Below are 24530 nucleotides of genomic sequence, written 5' to 3' on the forward strand. Positions count from 1 at the left end.
CGTTGTTAAATAATCATTTTCGGCTACCTTATTTAAACCGTGATCAAACAGCTGAGTTTAATCTAAAACTATTACTTATCGTCGGAATAATTTTATACTAAATTACACCTGTTTGTGTTTAGTTCGGATTTGGTGTGGGAGCACGGAAAGATGAACAAAGCTTTGTATAAATTATATAAAAGCCATTAAACATATCCTAAATTCCTGTTAGACTTACTTTCTCAAAGGCACTTTGAAATTGACCTTGTTGGTATTCATCTTCTACCACAACATCGTACACGTACATATACATGTACCTTTGCGCTTGTCTGCTGCCACATTCTCTCTGCGTTCCTCTGCTTCGCTCATTCAAACCAGGTAAACTTTGCACCTATTCCCAGAAAATGTTGGGACGCGCTCGTCTAGGATCACCAAGTGCATTCTTTCTTTACATCCGGCTCTGTATTCACGTTAGTCTACTAAGTATCCTTCTTGCCACACATAGAAACATTGTAAACATAGAAACTTTGCTACTGATTACTACACGTTTGTACCAACTAAAGACGCGAAGAAACAGAAATAAGCTAAACTATGTATATTCGCGTTTAATTTCAAACGTCTGTTGCACTCGGTGCTAGGATTTGACGATTACGTTATAACATATATCGATCGAAGGAGGAATAATTACGATCTAGCTTTTCGCTTCTATATTTTCTAACGTTGCGATTTTACCTACGACTCGCTAAAAGCCACTAACGTACGCAATATTAGGTAGCTTTGATTTCTCTTTTGTCATTCAGAATGACATCTCGGTGTGATATAAACATCGAAAACATTGTTAGTTAGTTACGACGTGAAACGATAATCGCCAGAGCACGAAGCGACAGTAATTTTAGTTTCACGTGAAACACGAAGATTCATTGGCGAACGCTGCGTCATTTCCTTCCAGGCATATTGGAAGTAATGATCTCTCGAGGCGGAAACTCATTAGCTTTGAGTGGGAGGCCGATTCGCTAATTGTACTATGCCTTCAACGTGCAGCTGCGATAATTATCCCAACAACTAATTAGAGGCAAAATGAAATTAATATCCTTGACTGTTCTTCAACCTAGCGGGCTAAATTATCATAAGTGGAAATATTCGTTCATATATTCGATTAATTCAAAATATGCGTGTTCCGTTTCCCCGTGTATTTATCCTTTGCTTTGTCTAGCAGGGAGTTGGCCAGAAGACAAAACGGATTTTCTTAATATTTCAGCTTAGTGTTTCAAATGGTGGAAGCCGAAGAAGAATATACGGAACAGATGGAGATATTAGTAAGCTGTTTCTTGAGGCCTTTTAAGATGGCTGCCAGTTCAAAGAAACCCCCTTGTAGTCACGAGGATGTGAATAGCATATTTTTGAATAGCGAAACAGTGTTGTTCCTTCATCAGATCTTCCTGAAGGGTCTCACTTCTCGTATGGAGAGCTGGCCCACTTTAGTTTTAGGTACGTAATTTCATTTTTATTAAACCATTCGATAACGTAACATCTTACAATCTTATGAGATTATGTAATAACATGGAAGAATCAGAGTGTTCATTATTATTATAATTCATTAAAATGTTGCTGTGCTAGCGATAGAAAGAATCATGCTCGGTGATTTCAGGCGATTTGTTCGACATGTTACTACCAATGTTGTCAATTTATCAAGAATACGTGAGGAACCACCATTACAGTCTTCAAGTGTTGACTGAATGCAAGCAATCGTCACCTTCGTTCGCTGCATTGCTCACTAGATTGGAGAACAAGACTGCTTGCGGAGGACGTTCACTGGAGACCTTTTTAACGTATCCTATGCATCAGGTACGTCACATTGTTATTATTCAATTTGTTTCAATAAACAAATTGATTAAACGTCGATTAACAGCGGTAAAATTTGAAAATCTATCCGTCACTTATCGACAGCGATTAATTGAGCTTTTAATTAATGGCTTTTATTTTGATTTATGTATACAACATGCCTGGAGAAATATTTCCTGTTTTCTATTTCATCGGCCGATATTTGCGTCACGTATTGCGCAGCTATTGACCAATTAACGATAAAAGAGTGTAATAATGTTACGAACAGTTTCCGACTAGTTGCGATCACCGGTCATAGATCTAGAAAATTCTGCGTGATCAGCAAAATTGTGGCCCGTACGTAAAAGACTACTCGATGTGGAAATTTCATTTCGCGACAAAATAGGTTTCATTTCTTTTTCAGCTTTTCGTTCAAGCGTTGGTGATTAAACGGTGCTGCGTCGCGCGTCGTCTTATTTTTCTCTTATAATGCATGTAAATTTTTGTCACCGTGTGCTCGTTACGGTATCTGTAAATTGTAATTACGCGCGGAGAAGTTTATTTTTACTAACAACGTAAAAAAATGCTAGGGGTTAACATTTATTATTAATGGCTGAATTGTTTCGTTACTTTATAAATCAATATATACATAGAAACTGCGCCGGCCACTTTCCCACGCAGCGCACATGAAAAACAAATTTTTAAATATTTTGAAGGTAAATCTATTTAGAGAGATTTTACGTATTAGTATATTCCAAATTTTTCCTTATTTCTTCTACGCTAGTCCTTTTTTGCAGCATGCTGTCTTATCATTTTTTAATAAATATTCCACAAGTAATTTCCATTATCGCACTTGAATTATATACGTAGTGTAATACGTCCTTTCTTTTTTTTTGTTTCGTTCTTTTCAAGGATTATACGCGCTTTATACCGTATTATCGCAACAACTCTTCATAGGATAAGAAGAAAAATCTCATTAAGTATTTTTTTATACGCGACGAATGAAAAAACGGCAAGAGAAGTTAGGAGTAAAAGAGAACAGTACAGAAGAGGGACAATGAGGAGTACCAAGATATTCTAACATTCGTACGAATATGACCTTACCTCAAATGCGATTAATCGGATTAAAGAGAATTATCTGCAGTCTCGTGCATAATACACGATGTAGTTAAATTTTGCAAAGCGATAAGCGATTGCCATCGTTGAAAATGAATACCGCAATCACATTTTCAAGGCCTTGTTTCATACGTGTTTTGCGTTTAAATACGATTAACCACGTTTTAGGTAATACCATCCTAGAAATTGCCTGATACGTGCATTAATATTGTAATTTATCTCTGAAAATCCAATAGAATTGATCGATGAATTCTACTGCCAGCGACTAACGTTAAATTGGATATTAATTAAAATAATTTCGAGGATAATAAGGTGACCGGACATCATTTTCTGCATATATTTTTCAGATTCCAAGATACATTATTACGCTGCACGAATTATTGGCCCACACCCCTTACGATCACGTTGAACGAAAAAGTTTACAAAATGCGAGGCAACAATTGGAATATTTATCGAGACAAATGCACGACGAGGTACTAATCGTATATTCGATTAAACTGTTGGTTAATCATTCCAGAGCAACATATTTTGATTGCTTAATTCCGTAACATAGTATTAACTATTGATTATTGATAGAGGATTTAATATGTTCACGTTATTTCAGGTCAGTGAAACAGAAAATTTACGAAAAAACTTGGCCGTGGAACGAATGATCGTAGAGGGCTGCGATATTTTACTCGACGTCAATCAAGTGTTCGTCAGACAGGGTGAGCGACATTACTCATTTCCTCTATGCATCTAATTTTTATGGTAGTGCGAATATCTGTGGGAAGGATGGAAGAAGTTGCGAATTAGCTACTTTCAATTTTGTCGATCGATAATTTCCACCTTCGAATTAGTATACGATTGATATGGTCGATCGGATGATAACTAAAAACGTATCTAAATTTGACTATTTCATCGCTACTGTAGTTCGTTACAAGCACGTCGTACGTACATTTTTCCTTTATTTCGGTTACTGGTATCACGGATTGCTTGACCGAGTAGAAATTTACATTTTCCTTTGCCAATGACGTCGGTAACGAGATCCTATCGAAGCTTCGCTTTCTCTTTACCTTGAACCGAGAAAATCGATGGAAAATTCTTCGACGCAGTCGGTAAAGTCAACTCGGTCGAGTTGGCTACACGTGAACGTCTCGTCGAACGTTTTACCGGAATGTCCATGAGAAATGAAAATTCGGAGTACGTGGCGCAAGCGCGTCCCTACGTGCCCCAGAATCGATGGGGTTGTATATTCGTATGCACGTGATCTACGCCGAAACTGCTGGATCATGCGCAACAAGTATCGTCAGGGCCGTCTTAGGAATGGCAAAAATTGCTTAGAAACATTTTCAAGATATTTAGAGTTTTCAGTCTTCTTTAGAGATGTTCCCCAAACAACGTGCTTGATAGGGCACAAGTGCAGACACGTTTTGAGGTAGAACGCGACTCTCGTCACTTGGATCGTCTCTTGGATCACTTTCACGTCCGAATGAAAGATCATGCAAATTACTTGCTATATCTGTAAAACGATATTCGTTGAAAAATTTTCACGCTCTAGTGCATGGTATTTTCGTTCTGCACGAGTACACGTTCGCGTAAATTGGAATTCTCTTCGAGTAGGATGGATCGTTTGTTAACACAGCCCTGATCCCTCGTGTTTCATATCGCATCACATGGCTACCACGCAAACGTCCTTCCGTCTTTATAGCGTGCAGGAAAAGCCCCACCCGCCGATAGTTTTCTCCTGACATTCGTATCGGCAAAATTGTACATTTTCTACGTTTGTAATAACGCTGAAAGGAATTAGAGAAGGAAATTGTAGCTTCTAGAACTACCGACTGATAATTTGAAAGTTGTATCATGGGGTTAGCAGGACGAGAGTCAAATATATGTGTATATATATATATATATATACGAGCACATACGAGCACATACGAGCTCCATTTTGCAGTTCGATTGGTGAACAATTCAGCGTGTGTTGAAAATGTGATCACGTAAATTCTATCAAGAGGTGACTCGTAGTTTTTGGTGGTATTGTCGAAATAACGGGGACCAAGGAAGTGTACAAATGATAGTATTAGGGATCAAGGATATTCAGATACATCGAAAATACTGGTGGATAATTTCCTGCCTTTTGTTGTTGTTGTTCTATGCCGACTTATCAACAAAATAACTCATATACGTATCGAATCGAACAAGGTACGAGTAAATAACAAACTTTCGTGATTATTTTCCAGGCAATGGTATTTTGCTAAAATTAATTATATACATTTACGTATATACATTTGAAAATATTATTGCGCGCAAAGCTTTTGAACAAATTAATTTACCGATTCCTGATATTTCGTCCATTCTTCGATAAAAGCTTCTTTCCTATTAACTTACTGTTTTATATTTTTCAGGTACGCTCATCCAAATCTTAGATAAACCAAAAGGGGCTCGAAGTAGATTGAGCGCGACGTTTGGAGGCAAAGGTGGTGGCGATAAGGAAGCAGTCAGACAGTGCTTTCTCTTTTCCAATCATTTGTTACTAACGACGCGTCAATCGGACGACGATGGCCGTTTGAATCTTGTCCCACAAATAGGAAAAATACCTCTTTCCGATGCGGTGTTAGTGGAGGACCCTAACGACCAGAGTACCGCAGATGACGATGGTATTACAACATTATTATCCTTCGACTAAGGCTTTTTAGTGCTTTACCTTGTAATCTCATGCTACTGCGATCGACTTAATCTTTTACACCTAGTAGGTGGTTTATTACTTGTAACTAAAAGTAAATTCTTGCGAAATTCTAGCAGCTTCGAACGGCAACAAGTATCATTTTTTGTAAAAATTGATTTCCACAGATTTGTTAAGCATTTAAATGACTAACTTAATCAGCTGATTCGACACGAAGACTTTTTAACGCTCCTAGCTCCTAGTAGTAAAGAAAATAGTCAGCTATCGTCTACCTTCCTTTATAAAATGTCTCATTTTTAGATCTCTAAGTAGACCAGCTGCTTCCCTATACGTAGAATGCTCCTTCCTTCTATTTTTAATTTTTTATGCATTTATTTGCAACACTTCAAGCTTCTTCGACTTTGGGCCTGCGGCGACATTCCAAGCAGTGGATGATCTGCCTTGTGCAAAAGTGTGTTAAATACTTTACACATAATTAATATAGTATTGCCGTGATTGCAAACTGATTTTAGAACTGTCAGTATGTTCGATGTCCAGCGGCATCAGCGAGAGCAGCGGAAGTGGTAGCGGAAGTGCCAGTAGCCAATTGCAGAACCGTGACTTCAAAATCATACTCGACTTAAAATCTAGCGGATCTCAAGTTACCGTACACCTCGTAGCTCCTACTATTCAGGTATAACGTAGAACGATTATAGCAACGATTGTTACCCATATGATATATAATTATTATTTATTAAGAATCATCTGCGCGAAATTATATTGCCATGGATACCTACATTCTTGTTCATTTTCTCTCAGAAAATTCACCCTTCAGAATCTCTTGAATTATCTCTCTTTAATTACATTTTATATGTTCCATCTGCGAGGATAGGGAAATTAATGAAATTTTTGATTAACAAATGAAGGAGAAAGCTGCTTGGATAAGCGATATCAGCCAGTGTATGGACAACGTTCAGTTCAACGATTTAGTTCGAGGCTCGTTGTCGGACACCAGTTCCGTCACGATGCCTCAATCCATCAGGAACGACCCGAAGCTGTTCAAGGATGACGTAGACATCAGATTCAGTAGGACCTTAAATTCCTGCAAGGTGCCGCAAATTCGATCAGCCACTCCTGAACGACTACTTCAACGTCTGACGGATCTCAGATTTCTCAGTATAGATTTCCTCAATACGTTTTTGTTAACGTATCGAGTATTCACCAATGGCGTCACTGTACTCGAAGCTTTGAAGAAAGTGTTTTACGAGGCTGAGCCACCCGATGCCGAGATGCCCACTGGTTCTCTGGTGTAAGTTTCTGAATCTGTTGCCCGTTCTTGTTCCTTACGAAAGTACCCTTCTGACTGAGCGTACTGAATAGCGATAATCCTGTCTCTCCTGAACAAGTTGTAGCGTACGTGTGAAATACGAGGAACTTTGACTTTTCCAATTGGATGTAAATGTAAATGTCCACCAGGTCCTTAGACGTATTGGGTGGAAACGCAGCGGACTCGCAATTGCACGTGGACGATAGAAGACGAAGCAGCGTTTCACCACGAAGAACCAGCGGGGCTAGTTCAGTTTCTGGTATATTTATCAACTTGTAGATTAATCTTACGTTATTAAAAAGTGGTTTCGCGGAAGAAAATATCGATAAATTGTCGCTGAAAAATTCACCTTTCATCTTTCTTTCGTATATAGGATACGGATCGGAAATAAGCGACAGCCGTGAAGCGAAGAGTCACGGTTCCTGTGACTCCAGCAGCGGCGGATACACGCTCAATTCAAAGGGATATTGGCGCAGTGGCGGATATAAAAAGGGTAAATCGTTTATTAAAGTAAAAGAGCGTAGCATTAGCTTTCTTTGCGTATGCAGAAGCGATAAAACGTACTTATATGGCCACTGTCTTGAAAAAGTAAAATCTGGTAGCAGAGTTAGATAAAGTAGCTTCATAGATTATGCGTATAAATAACGCTCTTCTGTTTGTAATGTATTGTCAAATAATTACGAATCACGTACAAATATTTTTCGATTGTTGCAAATCGCACAAAGTATGTCTATTTATAGCGAAGCATTTAAGTTGTTCAAGCGGCAAATTATATATTAAAATAATATATTTGCAAATTATTTCTTTTTTAAGTAGCTCTGTTTCACATTACGGTATGCAATTAAGTAGATCGCAATTATTTTGAAGATTGTTGCATGACGCAATAGCGTATCTCTAGTTTTAGAAAAATGATTTTAAATGATGAGCATTTTCTATTTTACTCGAGCGATATCCTTTTAACACGTTAACGTTATTATATTATCAACGTTAACGATTCAACGACTCTGTCTGCTGATAAACGATTACGTATTGCTAATGTCTATTGAAATATGCGTCAGTCTTTGTGATTAATAAGCGCACGCTATAGCAACAAACTAATATAACAAACTTGCCATTATTAATACCACGAAATATGCGTGAAAGTTATTCTATGAGTTCTATCAGTCCGTGTCATTAAAAATATTTGTAATTGTCGATTAATGATTATTTTAGTGGACGAAGAGCAGCAACTAGGTTTGATTTCGGAAGCTCCTTCGATTATAAAACGAAGTCCTACTATACAATCGTCCACTGCGTCCATTGGTTCTCAATCTCCTGCAACACCACGAAAAATCAGCATTCGCGTGGACAAAGAAAAGAAGGAAGAAGATGATGGCTGTCATTTAACGATACCAAAGGTCATTGGTGTTTCGTCCAGCTCCGAGACACTCACGGGTAAGACCAAATTTCGGAAAAAGCGTACGGTCTTTTAATCATATTCAGGGAACAGGTAATGGAAATCATAGAATAACTGCAAGTCGAATTTTTGTTCGAAGAAAATCATTGAAGCTAAAAGATCTACTTTCTTCTTTTATAAAATTTATTTTAAAGGCTAGAATAGACTGGGGTACAAGGAAACACTTAACTTTAGATTGCAAGAACAAACCATCATAGGGTTCCATTAGAAGTCTTCACTAGACCTTAAGCTATGAAAAGATGAAACATCTTGCGAAGAGAAGTAGAGTTGATCACGACAGAAAATATGATTTTTCGGATGTATTGAAATATCCGCTTCGCTCAAGTGGTGGGATAAAACGGAACACTCGTTTAAAACCAACATATAGGTCGATGTTAACATAGTGGTCCGCCCTCTTCTTCCTCTTCTCCTCTTTTTCTTTTCGCTACCCTATATTTTCTTGACGAACACGCACTAGTGTCATTTCGAAGAAATATATTCTGCAACCCAATTGCAAGAAAGAATAACACGTGCCAAGAAACGTCTCTATTCTTGCCTATACGTATTTACATAGGCAGTTTATTCCATAATGAAGCGTTTCACCGTGCATGAGGTAATTCAGTAAACATTTAATATACTTGACGTATTAAACTTCGACAGCGGAAATTTTTCCAACTCTTTAAATTCTAAGTCAAGAAATAATGTGCGCACGGATCTATGGTCGATCGTGAATTATTGCGAGGAATATTTAGTCTCGTGTCGCGTAATGGCACCTCATTCGCAGTTCTCATCAAAGAGAAACACCGACGTTCCGTTTTACACCACTCTCCCCTGCATTTTACTGAGGCCTTTGCATTGATATATATATTAATATTGTTTAAACAATTCTCGTCTCACCTATGTTACGCATGCAGTATTATTAAGCGGCGTTACTCTTAAAAAAGGTAATATTTTCCAATCTATTATACCTCCGTTGATAACTAACCGGATACTGTAAGAAATTACGTCATTTGAAGGAAAATTGATTGTAAATTATTTAAAAAATTCTTTTTATCATATAATATCTTTCGCGATAGCTGATATTAAATAATAGCGTAATTAATTTCAGATAATACGGTGATAAGCGCACCTTCCTCTCCGAGCAACCTGAGTTCCGTCACGTTGGTTGGGTCAACTGGTTCAGGGTCAGGATCAGGATCGGATCGAAGTCCGCAGGATGGGGTTACTTATTCGCGTGGCGTCTCCGAAGAAACGGATACACCTGTAGCAACGGATCCGCCAAAAGGGGGTACGCTGATTACGAAATTAAAGCTTAACATGCCACTTGTCGAATGGCTCCTTTACACAGGCCGTTCCATTACAACTTTCTCATGCAATTATTTCCAAATTGTCAGAGGAACAGTTTATCTATGAGGATGCCGAGTCTGAAACGTCGAAACGAGCGAAAGAGGAGACACCAACGAAAACTCCTACAACGCCAAAGGCGACAGCCATCGAAACAACCGAGAACGAAGCAAGCAAACACGAGAAAGAGAAACAGCCCGCGAAAGAAAGTGAAAGTGGCTGTCCATCGGCCCAGCCGCCGTCTCCTCAACAAAATCAGCCGAATCAACAGAGGCAACATCTGCATCATAACGAACATAGAGCATCCATCGCCTCTGCTCCTGCGGCTACCGCAAGAAGTAGCTCGATTTCTACGATAACTGGAGTATGTGGAGAAATACGTTTCTTTGATACACTTAATGTTATTCATACACACAGATATATGCATAACGTACATAACGTGTCATAGTAATTGAAATAAGTAGAACGTATATAGGGAAGCATAGCGTACAGAAGGCCGGTGATAGTACATTTCCTCTAAACGAATAATGTTTTTAATCGAGATATTATTGGCGAGGTTACAAAGGATTTAACGTACAACGAGCTACGTATACGAGGACGTAACACTAATCGTATTTTTGATGCGATATCATTGATTGAAATATAAATGAAATATTGAATGCGTTTTGCAGAATTATTGGATGAGCAGGCGATCGATTCAAGAAATCGAAATGTCTTCCCAACAAGGCAACTTCCAACATGACCAGGTTTCCAGCAAAGCTGGAGTAGTGATTACCAGCTTTCGGCAGAGTCATCGAAGGTTCGTTCGAGTATTCCTGACGTGTTTAACTGTCTATGTATATCCATACGTTGTTGTACGCATCATAAAAAAGAGTGCGCATGTCGATCGATCCGAGGTTTTCATTTCCCGAAAACTATACGATATCGTCGTCTTTATACAGAAAATACGATCGAACAACATTTATAGTCATCTACCGTATCCATTTGAAGAAAACATTGGCATGCAACTTCGAGGATATGTATAAATTGTATCGAGCTAATTGAGATACTATGATATTACGTTAAAATAACGATTAATCATTCTATCGAACGTGTACCGCGAATAATAATTAAGGAACTAATTTGTACAGACGTTTGTATCTTGAAACAGAAGAAAAAAAAAAAAAAAAAAGAAAAAAGAAGAAAAATTATCTCTATTTCGTTTCACGGTATCGCTAATGAATGTTGACTGTAATAAAGGTATTTTTCACTTTCTTACGCATGAGTGCTTTGTCTCGGTATTCTTACGTGTTTTCTTCCGCCTACAAATAAATCTTCCTTGTTTTTCTTGTAGACAGAGATATTCGTATTTTTCTATCCTCGTTTAAACAACACTATCATCTATATTCTCTCTATTATTTATGAAGTACTGCATACGTAACGATTGGAAAATTTATGTGTATCTTATTATATTATTTTTACTACAAAGTATATAGCTTTTCCTTATTATAATTAACGACCATCGTATATCCGATATTCTTCTACTTTGATATAGTTTCTTTTGTCTCTGCGTATATCGTTCATCCTTAGGAGATTAAGTGATACATCGAAATTCCAAGATTTCAGGTTTGAGTTGGTAATTAGACGATTGTATCTTTTCGTCAGTGACACGAACGAACGCGTTTGAAAGTATACGTATTGTAATTTAGTTATAAAATCGATTGTTCAAGCTCACTTTCCTGATTTCGTGCGCTTCATACGATATTTATTATTCAACACGATAATACGCGAATGATATTGTTTCGAAAGAACGTAGCGTCGATTTCAACATCGATGTAAATCGTTTCTATTCGTAACTCGACATGCTTATCTAGTACGCATTTGTCCGTTGTTTCGAGTACAACATCCCTCAAATATTTCACCAAATGAATTTTTCAATCCAGGATAATACTTTAGTTATTTTAATGCAACTGTATTTCATATGACGTTTTGTGTCACTTATAGCGTTGGACCTGTACCTATCTGGTAAGTGTCATCGTTTCTGCTTCTGAAACACCGCTATTTTTCACTCTATGTGGCGCATGATGATCTCTATCTCTTTCACAAACTCACGTGTATGCTCTCTCGTTGTTTTGTTGCTCGCGTTCACTCGAAGCACATTGCAAAATTTCAAAATTTCCATACATCCCGAACGGTATCTGGCTCTTCTTAAATTTATTACAAACAAAATTCACCGGGTACGGAGAATATAACGTCAGTCTTCGTGCAATTCGACGTAGTTATTTTTTAAAATTTAACTCGCGAATAATTTAAACTACAGTAACGCATAATACGAATCGTAAGACAGTATGATGTCCTATTTCAGACGAACTATAAATTGTACAGAATCTTTTTACAAACCTACTTTTCTCAAATAATGGACGAGATTTTGAATGCATGAATACCCGAACCTGATTTATTATAAATATCGACTATCTCGAAACCAAGATTCTATATTATAATCGCATAATATTTTTTCAAGTATTTTTGGTTATCTCAATATCTATTCTTCAAAGGAAATAATCAAAGCTGTATCGATATCTTGTAATATATTTCTTAAACATTTGTTATGTTTCGTACTACCTACTTTCATTTTATTACTAATTACCCTGCATCATGGGCGAGCTAAACGAAATAGAAATAGTTTGAACTGTTTAGACGTCTTGTATTAATTGATATTCGCGGTAATAGTGTCTCTACCGCGGTTATAGTTTAGTACAGCAACCGGATACAGCTATTGCATTGTCGGTATTTGTTAATCAACTAGACAGCAAGGCGCACACTAGTGCACATTAGATTCTAGATTAGAGAAATCATTCGCAATAGGCTGATTTATTTATTGATCGGTATTTTTGTATCGTAAAAAATTGTATAATGCATATACATATACAGCGTTGATGTTAACAATATTAAAATTCAAATCTAATTAAAGTTTTATTATCTTTATTTATGCAATTCGTCGTACGCAATATGTACGTGATATAAAAATTTAAGGAATAAACTTGAAATAACATTTTCCTACGTATAATTCGATGTTCAAACGTTCGTCGATACGTTTCACGATAGTTCATTTCACGATAGTGGCGGAAGATAAATACGGTTGACACTGTAAAATACAAATTCAAGTGACAAAAGTTGCAAGATTCAGCGTATTTCGAATGATCAGTAGAGAAAGATATGATTTAGATTTTTCTTTTCTTTTTTTTTCGTAATGTGCTGAGTAGTTTGTAGATAACAAAGAAAGAAATATGTGTCTTTTAATCGTCACACTTAGATGTTCACTACTGTCTATAAAATGATAAACGACATAAAGTTTGATATTCCGTCGTCTTAATTAGTAAATTTATATTTTAATATTAGAAATTATAATATGTAAATTTACTGATTATTGGAATATTGTACGAGCTAAAGTTGATGGGGAACAAACATGTTCATAAAAAGTAATCATCTGATTTTCAACGTAAAAGATAGTCGCTTAAATTAAAAAAAAAGCCTATCTCTGGAAAAGAAAAAGCTTTGATTCGAATCACGATAATTCTCGAAAGGGAATTTCGTAAAAGATATGGTAGAATAAACAATATTATGTGTATCAACGAATATACTCGAATAAGCAACAGTATGTTAATCAATAACAAACTACTAATTAAATAATATACTTTATGATTATTTATTTGAATAATACGAGGAATGATATATTAAATGGCGTGACAATTTACAAATGCTAAAGATATGCATGCTATGTAACGAACTATGTGTAATGTCATAGCTGAAACGTTTCATGCTATTCAAAAGAATAATCATAACGGTAAAAAAATAAATACTATGTGTCCATTTAATATGTACAAACAGCGCAAGAAGAAATTCAAAGCGGAAAGGGTTAACGTTGCTAATCTATATATCTAGGAGTAGTACCTCGACGGCTGCAACTGCATTCGCAATCGCAACATCTGCGTCGAGCAACCCCCCGGACAAAGGCATTGATGGAAATAATCGCAGTGGTTCTTGTCGAGACAAAAACAGACGCAAGGAGTCGGTCATGTCAACTGCAGCCACGATGCGAGTGTTAAACGTTTTGAGGCATTGGGTCTCGAAACACGCTCAAGACTTCGAGTCCGATCAGACGCTGAAAAATCTGACGATCGAATTTCTCGAGGATATCATGTACTGCTCGAATCTTCTTCCGGCTGAACACAAAGCCGCGAGCCAACTTCTTCGATTGATCACGAAAGAAGAGCCAGAGAGCAACAAAGTGGACCTGAAGAAACTGTTGGCATCTCCCACTGTACGTATACGCGAAATAGACATAGTTTATTCTTCTTTCATATTTTTCTTAGTCGAAGACATTGTGCTGCAAACCGTAATATATTGAAAAAGGATTGTCACGCGATTTCAGGTGCAAACGAAAGAAAGCATCGAGACGCTATCGGCGCTTGAAATCGCAGAGCAGATGACGTACTTGGATCACAAGATCTTCGTGTCTATTTCAAGCGAGTAAGTTATCCAAATGTAGTAGTAACTCGTTGCTGCGCTTATGAATCGTTAAAGTTTCACCGTAAAAATAAATGTTTCTGGATAAAGAAGATTCGTCCGACTCGTATCCATCGATACAGGAACGCTGACATGCAAGGTATTTGTAATCCGGTTCTATTACTGCGCAGGGAATTTCTTGGACAGGCGTGGATGAAAACTGACAAGGCTACGCGCGCACCGCATATTCTCTTGATGACGAAGAGATTCAACGAAGTGTCGCAGTTGGTCGTTTCCGAGATTATCCGGCGTTCGAATATGTCAGCGAGAGTTGCGGCGATCGAGAAGTGGGCCGCAGTCGCGGATATCAGCAGGGTTTTGCACAATTACAACGGTGTGCTACAGATTTGCGCGGCTTTTACGAACAGCAGCGTCTTCAGATTGAAAAAGACTTGGGAAAAGGTTTCGAAAACGGTAAGGGACAGTCGCACGAGTTCGACGATATTAAAATGGCGAATGACAAACATATACGAGCTGTTCCGTTTGTTTCATAGACGAAGCAGACGATCGAGAGACTACAGAATATCGTGTCTTCGGACGGTCGCTTTAGAAATCTACGGGACGCTTTGCATCGATGCGACCCACCTTGCATTCCTTATCTAGGATTATATCTGACCGATCTTTCCTTCATAGAAGAGGGTACACCAACTATGACCGAAGATGGCCTTTTAAACTTTTCCAAAATGAGAATGGTAAATCGGTCTATTTATTACTCGGTCATGTCGTAAAATTGTTACTGTAAAAAATGAATGAGACAAGAGAGAGATATATCGCGAATTGAAAACGTATAAATTTGCCTAGCTCGAGCCGATTCCTTAAATCCAGTTTGAAACTCGGAGGAAATTTTTCGATTTATTTCCAGATTGCCCACGTGATTCGAGAGATACGACATTTCCAGCAGACACCCTACAAGATCGAACTGATAACGAAAGTTACGAATTATCTGCTGGACCCGTCGTTGATGCTAAACGAGAAGGATCTATATCGCATGTCCTTGGAGATCGAGCCAAGAACATCCAGGCTAAGTAGTTCAACCTTAATTAATCTGCCACCTTCTGTGAGCCATACATCCACAAAGTAATCTTAAGTATCGAGCCACTTCAATTATCGATACGTAATTATCCTTGTCTTATCCTCGGGCTATTTTCTAGATAATATGGAAAACATTAAAAGAGAAAAAAGAAAATAAAAGAAAAAAAAGGAAAGAAATACTCACACTGAGCGTTGAATCTCAATTGCTCAATTGTGATTATGAGAAGCGTTTACGGGTTTAAATGTGCACTCAACTCGTTGATTCTATACGAACCGTACGAGTAGCATTCTCGTTTTTCATCACGAGAAAAGGACGAAATAAACGTCTAGGCGAAGTTATAATCCAAAGCCTAACCGGCGAGCGTATCCTGATATTCCCCAAGTTTCTTCGAAAGTAGATGTCCAATATTTCTTGCAAATAGTACGAACGGCGTCGGTTTATGTCGGACACGAGCCAATGTGTTTTCAACCCCGTCCATTTCTGTCCAGTCTCGCTCGTCGTCACAGTCGCAGTAACGTCCGTTTTCCCTATATTTCCACTCGTGAATTTCAATGTGTGTTTACGTGGAATCCGAGAAAAGCGCTGTTCGCTGCTACTTGAACGAGTAATTTAAACGAAGGAGGAAAATTTCTGAATATATAGATCGCGCTGTGCCATATTCGCGTACGACGCGCGATCCAAATTTTCAACATTTTTGTTGGAACGCTGGATCGTTCCGATCACAGGTACACGCGGAGGAAAAGTTTATAGTCTGTACGAACGTTACCAGCATATTTCTATTTTATTTAGCAAACCGTATCGATCACTGTCGTCGAAATGTACGAGACGTACATTTGGTCGAGAGACGACGTTAAACTGGTGGACGATGCCGGTAACATCATTTATTTCGACGGAGTGTAGGCTAGCTGACGAAACCGGAGAGATTTCGATCGTTGGTTTTTAGTTAACGTCGCTCGATCGAGCAGTATTAATTCTTGAGACGCGCCAGTGCAAATGAATATTAATATTAAAAATGCTAGCGACGGAGATTAGCAGCAGAGATCGAAGATTGTATTTGACAATCAGTAGAGTAACGATATAATGCCTTCGATCGGCTCCTAATCCTAATCTAATTTTTATTCCCATTTTCCAAACTTCCCTATTCTTATCGTTTCTTAATGTCGTTACAACAATATCGTAGAGGTATATGTAGTGTGTGCTTAATTTTACATCTCTTTTTTATTTCTTTCTCCAATAGTACTATATTTTATAAGAAAATTTGCCGAAGAGTTTCGTTAGGAGAGCGGGACCCATCATAATTTCCATCGTATCGATATTTTTCTCCATCGAAAGATTGATCGATAACAGTGCGAAGTGTGATTTCCATTTCGTGTATTTCTAACACAATTGTCGTGTAAAGTCTACTCGCATATTGAGAACGCGCATATCAGTAAAGATGTATCTAAATGTAATCCAAAAATATTTATTCCGCCATACTTGGCGACACTTTTAGCGCGACTATTCGATGATCGTATCGTTAAAGTCGTCGTGGCGGATACGAAGAAAATTAATATCCGTGTCATCTCGCTGAAGCAAACGGGTTATTTATCAAACTGCATAGTTTACGCTTTGTTACGTTATATTATATGTTCAGTGTTGCTTTATTTATTATAATCAATCAAGAACAGAGGTGCTCGTGTTACGAAAATTACTACGTTATTAAAGAATCGAAGAAGAATGAAAAAGATTTATAACCATCGATTTAAATGCGGTATTTTAACGCAGTAACGAATTCAATGACAAAGTGCTTATCAGATTGAGATATACAATATAATACGTGCAAGATAATAGAATAAAGAAAGATGTTCTTTACGCAGGAATCATTAGCCAAAAATATGCATAGAATAATATTCTCTGTCTCTTCTTCTTATACTCTTTTTCGCCTTTTAAAAAGAAACGATGTTAGTGATAAGCTTCGGTGATCAGCTGCATCCTTCGTAATCCTTTTTTTTTTTTATCCAATTGTCAAAAGGACGTTCCACGGATAATCTTCATTATACTTTCCTCGATGTAAGATTCCACTTTATAGTTTATAGCCACGTCGATCTCGGTATTGGCTATGCTTTATATTCGAAACGTTTCAGTTGTTTTTAGGTGTATCGCGCATCGTTTCGTGAATTTCTATTTACCTCTCTTTTATCTAAATACGATATTATATCAATTCTAGTCAGTCTGTACACCGAGAATGAGAAACAAAGGAACATGACGTATGGACTGCGTGAAACATATCCTCTAGCCAGCACGTTCCCCGCACGAGTTTCACGCGAGTAAAACAATCAACGGGATATTATAGCGAGCCACTTTTCCATAACAATTGTAAATCCTCAACTAGTCGTGTTTTTTTCTTTCTGTTGATCGTAGCTTATTTGATTGTAAATTTACATTGTATAAATATCTGTGATGGAAAAGAATAATAGTTATTGTAAATACGAAGCGTATCAGCTCATAAATGTTGTTGAAAGTCAAATAGACTATAACCTGCGCGATTAACGTGAACCGTGCGTGAAATTTTAACACCGATGTTTTCGTCAACGTCGAATACACTCGTAAAACAGAACTATCGATTCCAAGAGATTATACGGGAACAAATGTATTCGTCTGTGACAAAATTCAAAATGAAATATCATGGTGAAGTACACAAACGCAATCCTGCATTCTTCTCTTCTTTGGACGTTTCGTGCAAAGGAAACGTATGTTCGATTAATTTTCTATTCCATTACTTGCTATACCAATAACCGTATGATATTTGATTCGATACTTACGCGGTTTACGTAGGTCGTTTCGTGAAAATCTCACGTGTTTCTGTTTCCCAAATCGATTACTTTTTGTCGTATCTGTTAACGCCGATCGAGTTAAAAACGATCGAATTTGTGTACCTTCGTCGAAAGTCATTTCTTCCTGGAGCTTCTATATTTTAAACGTCAAATACTCTTACGGGTCAGGAATACAGTACCTGAATACAAAGCCCCGATCTCGTTATTAATTTTATTAATAACAATGTATCGTCGCTCTTAAAAAGAAAGATACGAATTACCTTAACGAATCTGTGTTCATGCGCGACTTTCTTTAGCAAAGGCTTCTGTAAAAACAGAATTATATTTAAACAGATTCCGGACGGAATATAGAGAAACGTCGGAGCAAACGTACTTGTACAAATTGATACATACTTGGATAATTTTGCGGAGCATATCATTCTCATAATCGAAATGTCATCGATTCTCTTTCGCGTTCCAGAAGATTTCGTATCTTACGTTGCAGGATACATCTCGTTACCTCGTTAAAAGTATCGATCGGCTTTGTTTGAACGTAATTTTAACACGATTCTTACGTATCTCGAATCACCGAAGGATCACGAGAAACGAGGGAAAAAGATCTTTTACTTTCCCCATATTTATCGATATCGAAGACAATCCACGGAATTTCCAAAAATGTATCGTTGTTGATCGATCGGGACTAGTAAAAATATGTGCCAATTTCTTTTCGAGACGCGATAAACCGTTAGAAAGCTGATCCTATGATCGATTTATAGCGAAGCTCGTGTAACGTCGTAGAAAGATATTCTCTACTAAAGTTACTTATTCATAGTCTGCCAGTGATTTATCATTTATCGTATTTATAATTAAATTCCTTCGCTCGTACATTATCTTACATACGCTCTTTCTAAACCTAGAGCTATATTTTCTTTCCACGGACTTGGCGAGTAATTCCAGGTACCTTAAAACGAATATATATTCAATTTTCGAGCAATCTTGCGCACAAATTTGCACGCTCAGTCACGAAGCGCGTTTCATTTGCAGCTTTGCATAAATTATTTGAGAGACTAATGTCGAGTTCACTGATATTTTTCTGTATACACAGGCACGCGCGTGCACGCACACAAACACACACACACACACACACACACACACACACACACACACACACACACACACACACACACGAATACATAATATTAAATGATAATTTAGACAGAACTAGATAACTATTACTGTTATTGATAAATGCGGATGTAAATGGATTATCATCTATATGACAAACGTTATAGAAATGTAAAATTAAACGACGTTTCCCTCTAAACATCGAAGCGAACGATGTCTATAGATTCTATAAATTGTTATGCCACTGTGTCGTGTGAACAATGTCGCATAAAATCTTCTCGATAACGGGCACTTCTAAGATTATTAGTAAACCTTAGATTAGTACGATTCTTTAATCAGATAAAAAGAACGTGACAGGAAATTGTCTATCTCGTACCTATAATCAGAACATAGATGTATAAAGAGTAAGAGCTAACGAGGATTTAAAAACATTTGACGAAAGAGCTTTGACGAATCCAATATCTTTATGAAATTCTTGATTATTAATTTATTTAACGTCAATAACCTCTCGATACCTTAAACGGTCGACATTTAATCACTCGATAAATATAGCTTTATCCTTTTACTTTGAGACTCGTTCGAAAACGTTAAAAGTTCGCATAAAAAAAAGAATTGTAAAAGTCTCACCGATGGAATGGAACGTTGAACGTTTCGACTTAAGGATAATGTTCATAATGGGAAAGTGGATGACCTAGAACAAAAGTATCGTGGAATAGTTTTGTTACATAGTAACACAGGACACTCGTAAGGATTACATTATTCGACCGAACGAATTTCCGATGGCTCGCTGCTGTACAAAACTTTCACAATCAGAGATAATCAAAACAAATCCGAATACGTACTCTGTAGCGTAATGAAAGAACTCTTAAACACGTATGCACATGTATGTACATGTGTGTAGATGTATACGTGTAAAGTGTCCAATTCTATTTAACGTTGTTTAATTTAACGTTCCTTTAAAAACGTTAGATCTTGTAACGATATACGTTGTAATCACATGTACTTAGTTAACATTATGTTTCGTTTGAATTTATTTATCGCAATTACGTACTTCATAATCTTGAATTGTACTATATCGAAATAAAGCAATCAAATATTTTCAACGTATTTTGCGTTATAAATCTTCAATTATTTATTCTGTATATCACAGACGTTGTTTCAGTTATTCGTAAAGATAAATTCAATACGTCTGAAATTTTCGTCTATGGATAGCGAAAAATCAATTCTTTCGCAAAGTAGAATATAACAATCGATAAATTTGTATATTCGTACTTGATGCAAACTTTGTATTATCGTAATTATAGTTTGTCAGTTATGTATGTCTACGAACGAATAAATTAGCGATGGAGAGTAAGCTTCTTTTACTTTCCTTTTATTTGTCAATTTATTATATTTTATTTATGAAAGTGCGCGCGCTAATCGTAAGAAGTTCGAATTTATTCGATTCATCCAACAATAGTATAGGAAGGTTAAAACTAATCGAGCTAAATTATCAAATATTTCACGTAGTTACCGTTTACGTAGTAACGTTGAAAACGGATACAGGCAAGCGCTCAATCTATGGGAAGGTACATGGGAAACGTACATCAACGGAATAAGCATCGTATACTTTACAGAACATGGAAAGCCTGAATTCCGTGCAACACACGACTTTCTTTTAATGTTTTGAATCACCATAACTCGAGAATATTTCATCGGTATGATACTGCGACTTAGGTCGTTGAATTTCTAGCGATCCGCGCTGTATTTTTTTATGAAAATGGAAACAGTCGTGTTCCAGTTAAACATCCCGGTTAAATTCACGAAACGAGTATACAAAGTTTTTCAAGCGCGTTATATATATATATATATATAACCTAAGAACCTTTAGAGAGCGAGTTTCATTCGTTAGAAAGAAGCTTAGATTTTCAAAATGATGTATAACGATTGGCGTCGTTCCGCGAATTTTCAGCAACGCAACGATGAAGATGAACAACTGTTAAAAATTAGAATTTACTCGTGGACGGTGATCAGATTGGAAATTTCGAGCAGCTATCTCGATTAGAAAATCGATACGTTATCTATTTAAGATTACGTTTAAGACGTTCGAAAATATCTATAAATTATAATTGCGCGTGGATGCGTGTGCACATGAGATACGAACGAGTGAGTTTGCGTGATAATTGTACATTCGTAGCGTGCGACCACGTTCCTTTAACATAGTTAAACTTAAGCGGAATATTATCGATCACAAATCATCAGCTGGTTGTGAGTAAATGTTAATTACATATCCACCGTTGACGTGGAGATTTAGATGTACGATGTCAGCAATTAGACCGAGTAGTTTACACCGATGCAAGAATTACGATGCGTTAACCGATTGTCAGAGGAAATCCTTAAATTATAGCAAAGCAGAAAATCGATACAATCGCAATGAGTATGATCGAGGGCACCTTTTGTTATCTTAACTTAAAGTTATAGCCGTAAGAGCTTTTTTACTTTGCCGTGAATAACTGGGCTATAACTTTATCCTCTTCTTTAAATTACACGCTCAAAGTTATACGCGGTATTTCATTTAAATCGTGACATTTTACGAGGAGAAATAACAACCTCTTATTAATCGTTGTACTTAAAGAAACGTAATTGTCCCAAATTTTTGAATTTTGTTTGCGATCGAGTTATGCGTTTACCGTGACTTTAAGATCAAAAGATCCGCTTCATATCTCTTAACGTTGCTTCGATTAAGAAACAATTGTCGTAAATATAAATTATAATCCGATCGGTATTTCTTCCAATGATATCGCATAAAATCGGATTGCATATCATTTTGATAATTATCACGGATCAATAATTTTCCTAACGGACAGACGTTAGGCATCGTGCGTGAAACGATACAATGTAATAACTAACTTCTGCATTAAATTTATCGCAACGTTCAATGTAAATATCGTAGAGTTGCTATTGAGATTGCGAAAAGTGGCTCGCAGGATTGAGTCAAAGAACATGCAAGAGAGATGATACGTATGTTCTGTAGGCGTGTAATTGCGATCTCACTCGTTGTAACACTGTATGTCATCTTTGATTCAATCGAGTACTTCGATGTCACATATGTTTTTATAAACTGGTGAGAAGCAAATACGACGAAGAAAAGAATTTCCTTGTTGAAGAATAATTAAGAAAGAAGGCCAACGTCTATTCAAATATCAATTTGAATGCTATACATTAACCGTTAATGCTGTCTATTATCTATCAAACATTTTATATCTCTTCTCTCTCGATCTGTATACATTAAATAGAAAATATTCTTCTGTAACTCGTTTCCATTTTTATTACAATTACCCACTTCCTGAATTATTTTCTAACGTTTCCGTTAACCTCTTTTTTCTTTTCTCTTTTACCGAGACTAGTCGAAAAACGAGAACGTTTTCGTCGGTGTCGTGTACGCAACGAAGTACATACTCGGACAAATTACAAATACGCGAAGATGATAACGAACCTGGTAACATTGTATCGCTGCTGACTGAAAACTTTCACGTAGTTGCGCCAGTAAAATTGAATGCCGCGGCACAATTAAAAATACCAAGCTAAACATCGTCCAGAAATAAGAAAAAATATTTTTTTCTCCGTTGTCGCGTTTAAACGAATCCGACGAGAATAGCAGCGGATGCTCTTTAAAGAAAACTTCCATAGATTATTGCACCTCGGTTCTCTTTTCCCTCTTTCCATAAAAAAAAAAAAAAACCGCCTTTTAACTTCAGCTGCTTTTAAAACTAATGGCAGTATCGCTGTTTTCAAAGCGATCTCAATAATTCTTTCGGCCGAACACACCGTCTTACGATGTTTTCTTTTCACGATTTTCACATTTACCTACATAGCATTGTTTTACACACAGTACGACTACTCGTCCGTGTGTTTTTATTCTTATGGAGCCACCTATTGTCCGCGATTCCGATTGCTACGCCGTTTTCCACGTCTCCCACAATACGAGTACCTTAAAATCGCTATAATTAATTATAATTGATTATGCTATAAATTGCGGCATAAATAAAACTTGCTGTCGGCAACGCGATAATACAAATTTGATACCTCGATTTGTAATCTGTTGTTTGGCGGATGTTGAAATGTCGTTTTCTTCTTTTTAGGAAAAAGGCGTTCGTTCATTGTACGCGCGTTCGACGACGTGACACGACGACGCGCTGCGTGATTTCTTCTTTCGCTCTCGCCGGCATCGATAAAAATTTCAATTTCTTCGTCTGCCTAATAACGCCATGTGTAAATGTTAAAGCAACAGTTTTGTCGCTGGTACTCGGCCAGCCGTAACCACGCGAAACAAACATTTTTATAACTTGTACGTTAATGAGAACAGTCGTGAATGTAATAGACATGAATTATACTTACCGCGGTATTAGCTGGAGGGCTTAATACGAACGAGTAACGGCCATTGCAATTATATTTTCTGCATTATTTTACGCCTGCTGGAAAACGTATGGTGGCAACAAAAGTATAGAGAGATTATGCTTACAGTTTATTTTCATGCAAAGCGTATGGATTACGGAACATAATTTTCCAACTTTAATCGAGTTATCGAAGGAAATAATAACGGCGAGCCTAATTTTACTTCCGCGAATTCCGCGCGAATATCGTCAATTGCTCGAATTTGTGTTCTAATTGTTTAATCATTTGCTGCATGAACATTTCGATTAAAGAATTACCATGAAGCGATCTGTTTGAATCCGCCTAGGCAGTGTTTTATTCTTGCGTTTCGCGAATAGGCGTGTCCTAATATTTTTATTCAAACATATATTTGATAAGTAGCAAACTACTTTTATTCTGCAAATACTGTTTCGATTGCGTTTCCTATCTATTTTGCTCTAGTTTCTAAATAGTGGCGTATGATTCCGAACGCACGGTTCCTATGGGCACGCAATTGTAGGTTCAGGTAATGACAAAACCAATTAGTATAATAATTTAACGCGTACTGCTTACCGCACTAGCACAATTTACGCGTAATTTTCCTCGGCCGATAACCTGGTTGCCTCGCTGCTGTCTCACTACTTTACAGCTTCGTTATTGTATCGGCTCGTGTGCCAACAAATATGAACTCTGTTACGTGGATAGAGAGGTACGTACAATGTTCAATCTATGCATCCACCTAACACGATGTCGGGGCGAATTTGAAAATCTGAATATCACGTAAGAATCCTGCAATGCCAATGCATGGAATATCGGAAAGCGGACGAATGTAACGTAGCAATGGAGTAAATGTACAAAAGCTTATGATTTAGTTGTGTATTTATACGATACATGTAGAACAACGGCATAACGTGATTCATTCATAACATGGCCAACAGTTAGCCTGGTGTTGTATCGTGGTGTTGCGTGTTTGCGTTTGA

At 37.2% G+C, this 24530-nt stretch overlaps 1 protein-coding gene across 4 annotated transcripts in view; it reads left to right on the plus strand.

The window, feature by feature from the left end:
- LOC122570200 (ras-specific guanine nucleotide-releasing factor 1-like) overlaps window positions 1-22445 on the plus strand; it is a 58587-nt gene extending 36142 nt beyond the window's left edge. For 2 of the 4 annotated variants that reach the window (XM_043732220.1, XM_043732222.1), the window contains 20 exons: window positions 1238-1467; window positions 1628-1824; window positions 3264-3389; window positions 3521-3623; window positions 5301-5552; window positions 5969-6029; window positions 6116-6251; window positions 6484-6866; window positions 7034-7143; window positions 7258-7377; window positions 8097-8318; window positions 9428-9607; window positions 9714-10027; window positions 10335-10462; window positions 11647-11667; window positions 13585-13963; window positions 14075-14172; window positions 14340-14622; window positions 14703-14900; window positions 15071-22445. In XM_043732220.1, coding sequence (XP_043588155.1) covers window positions 1238-1467; window positions 1628-1824; window positions 3264-3389; window positions 3521-3623; window positions 5301-5552; window positions 5969-6029; window positions 6116-6251; window positions 6484-6866; window positions 7034-7143; window positions 7258-7377; window positions 8097-8318; window positions 9428-9607; window positions 9714-10027; window positions 10335-10462; window positions 11647-11667; window positions 13585-13963; window positions 14075-14172; window positions 14340-14622; window positions 14703-14900; window positions 15071-15289 — 3760 coding nt within the window. In that variant the 3' untranslated portion in view covers window positions 15290-22445. Of the gene's footprint in view, window positions 1-1237; window positions 1468-1627; window positions 1825-3263; window positions 3390-3520; window positions 3624-5300; window positions 5553-5968; window positions 6030-6090; window positions 6252-6483; window positions 6867-7033; window positions 7144-7257; window positions 7378-8096; window positions 8319-9427; window positions 9608-9713; window positions 10028-10334; window positions 10463-11646; window positions 11668-13584; window positions 13964-14074; window positions 14173-14339; window positions 14623-14702; window positions 14901-15070 lie in introns of all 4 variants that reach the window. The other 2 variants (XM_043732221.1, XM_043732219.1) reach the window with 2 other exon arrangements.
- The last annotated feature ends 2085 nt before the right edge of the window (window positions 22446-24530 follow it).

The sequence above is a fragment of the Bombus pyrosoma genome, linkage group LG8 (genome assembly GCF_014825855.1).
Source record: "Bombus pyrosoma isolate SC7728 linkage group LG8, ASM1482585v1, whole genome shotgun sequence".
NCBI lineage: Eukaryota > Metazoa > Arthropoda > Insecta > Hymenoptera > Apidae > Bombus > Bombus pyrosoma.